Source organism: Arvicanthis niloticus, chromosome 1 (assembly GCF_011762505.2).
Source record: "Arvicanthis niloticus isolate mArvNil1 chromosome 1, mArvNil1.pat.X, whole genome shotgun sequence".
NCBI classification, from domain to species: Eukaryota; Metazoa; Chordata; class Mammalia; order Rodentia; family Muridae; genus Arvicanthis; species Arvicanthis niloticus.
In genome coordinates this window covers 107507391-107511319 of record NC_047658.1, presented here as the reverse complement: position 1 = coordinate 107511319, position 3929 = coordinate 107507391, and the positions used below count along the sequence as shown (strand labels likewise).

General features: G+C 48.9%; 1 protein-coding gene across 2 annotated transcripts; it reads right to left on the bottom strand.

The window, feature by feature from the left end:
- Window positions 1-1318: 1318 nt before the first annotated feature.
- Window positions 1319-3250, bottom strand: LOC117714063 (interferon-induced transmembrane protein 1-like). 2 transcript variants are annotated; one of them, XM_034510684.2, is made up of 3 exons: window positions 3020-3250; window positions 2145-2346; window positions 1319-1637 (listed from the first exon to the last, which is right to left on the bottom strand). In XM_034510684.2, the coding sequence occupies exons 2-3, from the start codon at window positions 2328-2330 to the stop codon at window positions 1476-1478; spliced, it is 348 nt and encodes a 115-aa protein (XP_034366575.1). In that variant the 5' UTR covers window positions 2331-2346; window positions 3020-3250; the 3' UTR covers window positions 1319-1475. The 2 variants fall into 2 exon arrangements, with proteins under 2 accessions (XP_034366575.1, XP_076769300.1); XM_076913185.1 differs by lacking the exon at window positions 3020-3250 and adding an exon at window positions 2625-2915.
- Window positions 3251-3929: the final 679 nt, after the last annotated feature.

Here is a 3929-nt window from a genome sequence, read left to right as displayed (position 1 = left end):
GGCAGCAGCTGTCAACACCCATTAGATCCCTCCTGGATGATTATGCCCCCCCTTCCCCCCCGCTGGGCCATTCTACTCTGCCACAGTCATGGGCAGAAGACAAGTGGGTCCTGGGCCCACCACTGTGTAAGGGGCTCTCACTTTGCACCGAGCATCCCCACCCCTTCCTGTGAAGAGCTGGCCTGCTCCCTGGCTGAATCTACTGCAGCACTTCCCGAATTGGCACCAGGGCCAGACCCTTTAGCTACCTTAGGCGTTCTGGATCAAAGCCACTGTAGTAGCTGACAAGGAAAGGAATTGAAGGGGGTAGTGTGGGTGGCAAGGTCCACAGACATAGTGGGAAAGGCTGGGTAGACTTTTTTTTTTTTTTTTTTTTTTTTGGTTTTTTTGAGACAGGGTTTCTCTGTGAGTCCTGGAACTCACTCTGTAGACCAGGCTGGCCTCGAACTCAGAAATTCGCCTGCCTCTGCCTCCCAAGCGCTGGGATTAAAGGTATGCACCACCACCGCCCGGCCCTGGGTAGACTCTTGAGGGACTGACCTGGGGAACTATAAGTACTCTTTTGAAGGCACCACTGAGATGAAGAACTAGACATCTTAAACCAGCATCTTGATGTCCTGGGGACTCCAAGAGACTTGCAAACTTGAGGTGCAAGTGTGGCTGTGGCTGCTACCACACCTGGGTCTCATTTGTGGCAGGATGAGCTAGGGGAGGAGGCCTTCTGCACAACTATGGTACTGCACAGCCAAGGTTAGGGGTACCCAGGGTGTCCAGACTCCCCAGAAGCTGGCAGAACTTCCTTTGGGTTTTCTGCCTTCTGCTCACCAAAGCAAGTAACAAGGGCATTGTGTGGCCCTAATCCCAAACCACTTGCCCCAGGATCAGAAGCAAACACTAGAAGCAGAAAGTTAGAGAGGAAAAAGAGATGACAAGCTCCCATCGCAGAACCCAGTGCATTGTGTCTGGGCTCAGGCCAGGAGCCCAGAGCCCCAATCAGAGGTCCTCACCGAGCCCTGGGATGTGATTTGTCTGGATAGAAGGTGTACCAGAACCTTAAAGGGTGAGACATCAGTGGACTGAACACTTCTAGGGTCATTGTTCTGTATCATTTCTGGGCACTTTGGGAACATGAAGCCAGAAGGAGGCAAAGTTCATACCCTGTCTCCTGCCCCCATACACACACCTCACACAAAGAACTCTGGTTAATTACTACCCAGTGCAAGTGGCCAGAAACTTGCCAATTTGAGGACACCCTGCTGCCCTCAGACTGGGAGGATGTAGGACGAACTCAATACAGGACTAGTCCAGGGACAGAAAGTCACAGCACATGCACTTTATTAAATCCACTAAGGACAGATGTGTGAGTGTGACATTTGCATATGTATGGGGTAAATAAATGGTCAGGACCAAGACTAGGCTTTGGGGCATCTATAGACAGTGGAATATATACCAAGCCTGGAAGGCCCCAGAATCTGTTATCTACTGTGAGATGTTGCAAGATGCTTAATGGCATAGATAATGACGAAGGCAATGACCACGAGGACGCTGAGGACCAGGGAGCTGATGTTCAGGCACTTGGCAGTGGAGGCGAAGGCCTGGGCCCCAGTTACATCACCCACCATCTTCCTGTCCCTAGACTGGAGGAAACCAGATGGTCAGTGGCCCTGGAGCTGGTCAATGGAAAGACAAATTCTGACTGAGTTCCCCCATCATCTTCCCAGCCCACTGCGTCCCACTTTCCCACATTTACAGCTATCCAGAAACACCAGCACTAGCCTCTTACTCTACTGTTTCCTGTTAGTTCCTAGTGTACTTTCCACCCAGCTCTGAGTCCTAATCTTCAGGGTTAAGGAACATTCCAGGAATCAGGAAGTAAGGAGACTTCCTTCAAACTATAGGCTATGATGGAGATAGCCTGACCCAGGGATCCCCAGGCACCTCCCGGGATTCCCTCAACACACACACACACACACACACACACACACACACACACACACAATGATGCATATGTACTCAACTCACATATAGGTATAGGCTCCCCCACCCACACCATCCTCTGCCACACACACACACACACACACACACACACACACACACACACCAGGTACCATCTGGATAAAGCAAGGTTGAGGCCCATACAATACCTTCACAGAGTAGGCATACGCTATGAAACCCAGGCAGCAGACGTTCAAGAAGAGTGTACTGAACAGGGACCAGACCACATGGTCAGGCGTGGAGATCTCAGCAGGCATGTTGATAGTGGTGGTGGTCGCAGAAGTTGAGATGTGGGGTCCCCCCAGTACAACCACCTCTTGCTGCTCCTTTGGCATCTCTGGGCTTTGGAGGCTGGAAGAGTTGTGAATAAGGAAGGAATGAGAAACGTGGTTCAAGCAGAGAAGTCCAGAGCCTGTTGCGGAGTGGGCCAGCCTTTTCCCCAGCAGGGTCTGTTTCTCGGAAACCTACTTATGTTTATAATTTGGCGTGTTTTTTAGGGGCTGTGGAGTAAGAGCAAATAATGGTTTCAAGTTACTATTGGAGTGTGTGCAGCGAGAGCCACTCCTACCCCTTTTCAAGCTGTCCTAATCCCCAGAGGCTGGAGTTTGAAGAGTTGAACGGCAGCTCACCCCCTCCACTGGGAAGAAGAAATGACAGCAGTAATCCCAAGTGCATAGGTTTCAGTAAGTAGAACAGAACAACACGGTCTCTCTGTAGTTTGCTTTGAGGAGTGATGACTTTTTGTACATTCTTTTTAACCTTATTCCTTTTGTTGTGACTGATGACAGGAGCACACAGCTTGTCATGGATTCTAACATCGACCTTCTGTACAAATGGGGCTGAGAGCTCAGGATTCTATGTTTAGTTAATCTGCTTTTGCCTTTGTAAGATACTCATTCTAGAAGCTGAAGTTGAAACAAAAACAAAGGCTTATAAGACGGAAATTCCCCAGAGATAACTATACCCCAAATCCTGACCCAAACTGCTGTGTGTCCTAAAAAGGGGCTTTATTAGAATGACTTACAGGTGTGGCCCGAGGAGCCCTACAGCGGCTGTCTCCTGATGGAAAGGCAGAGGGTCCTGATGTTGTCCACAAGACTAAAGTCAGCTGTCTCAATTTGGTGCTAGAGTCCCAGGAAGGTTCTAGAGAGGTTGGGATCCTGAAGAAGCAGGTTCTAAGATGTTCAGAACAGGAAAGAGAAGCTGGCCAGTGAGTGTGAGGGCAAGCAGGCAAAAAGCAAAAGCTTCCTTCCTCCATATCCTTTTATGTGGGGTGCCACCAGAAGGCGTGGCCTAGATTCAGGGTGGATCTTCTGAACTCAAATAATCCAACCAGGAAAACAAAACAAAACAAAAACCCCTCCCTCCTTGCCCAGCTGCTTGTGTTACAGTTGATTCTAGATGAAGTCAGGTTGATAAAAAGCATTAGCCATCACAGCATATACTGAATACACTGGCATTATCAAGACTGCCTCGTTGTCTGAAGACCTCACTGTGTGCTAAATGTCATCCCTTTGCCTTCTTAATGTACTTAAAAGCCAAGAAGTCACAGAGCCATGCCTCTCCTCCACCCTCCCAAACCTCTACAGCTCTTCCCTTTTTCCTCTGAAGTAAAAGCCCCCAATAAAAACCTTGTCTGGGAATTTGCTTCTGTCTCACTTCTACCTCTGGGAGATCTGAAGATCCTGGGGGTTGCAGCAATCTGGTTTAAACTCCAAGCCATTAGCACTTAATTTCACTCACAGTTGGCATTTCAAAGGAAAGAGATGACCAGAGAAGATTTAATATCATCTTCTGGGAAGCCATACCTACATAAAAGCTACAAAGTAGACCAGCAGACGTCTAGGAGAAGCCACTTAAAACCTTTAGGTAATGAAACATGCTACGGAGGACAGCAGAGTAGCCAGGCCAGAGAAGAGAGAGGCTGCACGTGG

Bases quoted from the DNA above. Each gene is read 5' to 3' on its own strand.
- LOC117714063 (XM_034510684.2), bottom strand. From the start codon at position 2,330: ATGCCAAAGGAGCAGCAAGAGGTGGTTGTACTGGGGGGACCCCACATC. The intron at 1,638-2,144 runs GTATTGTATGGG...GGTTTCCTCCAG, and splicing joins CGTATGCCTACTCTGTGAAG to TCTAGGGACAGGAAGATGGT.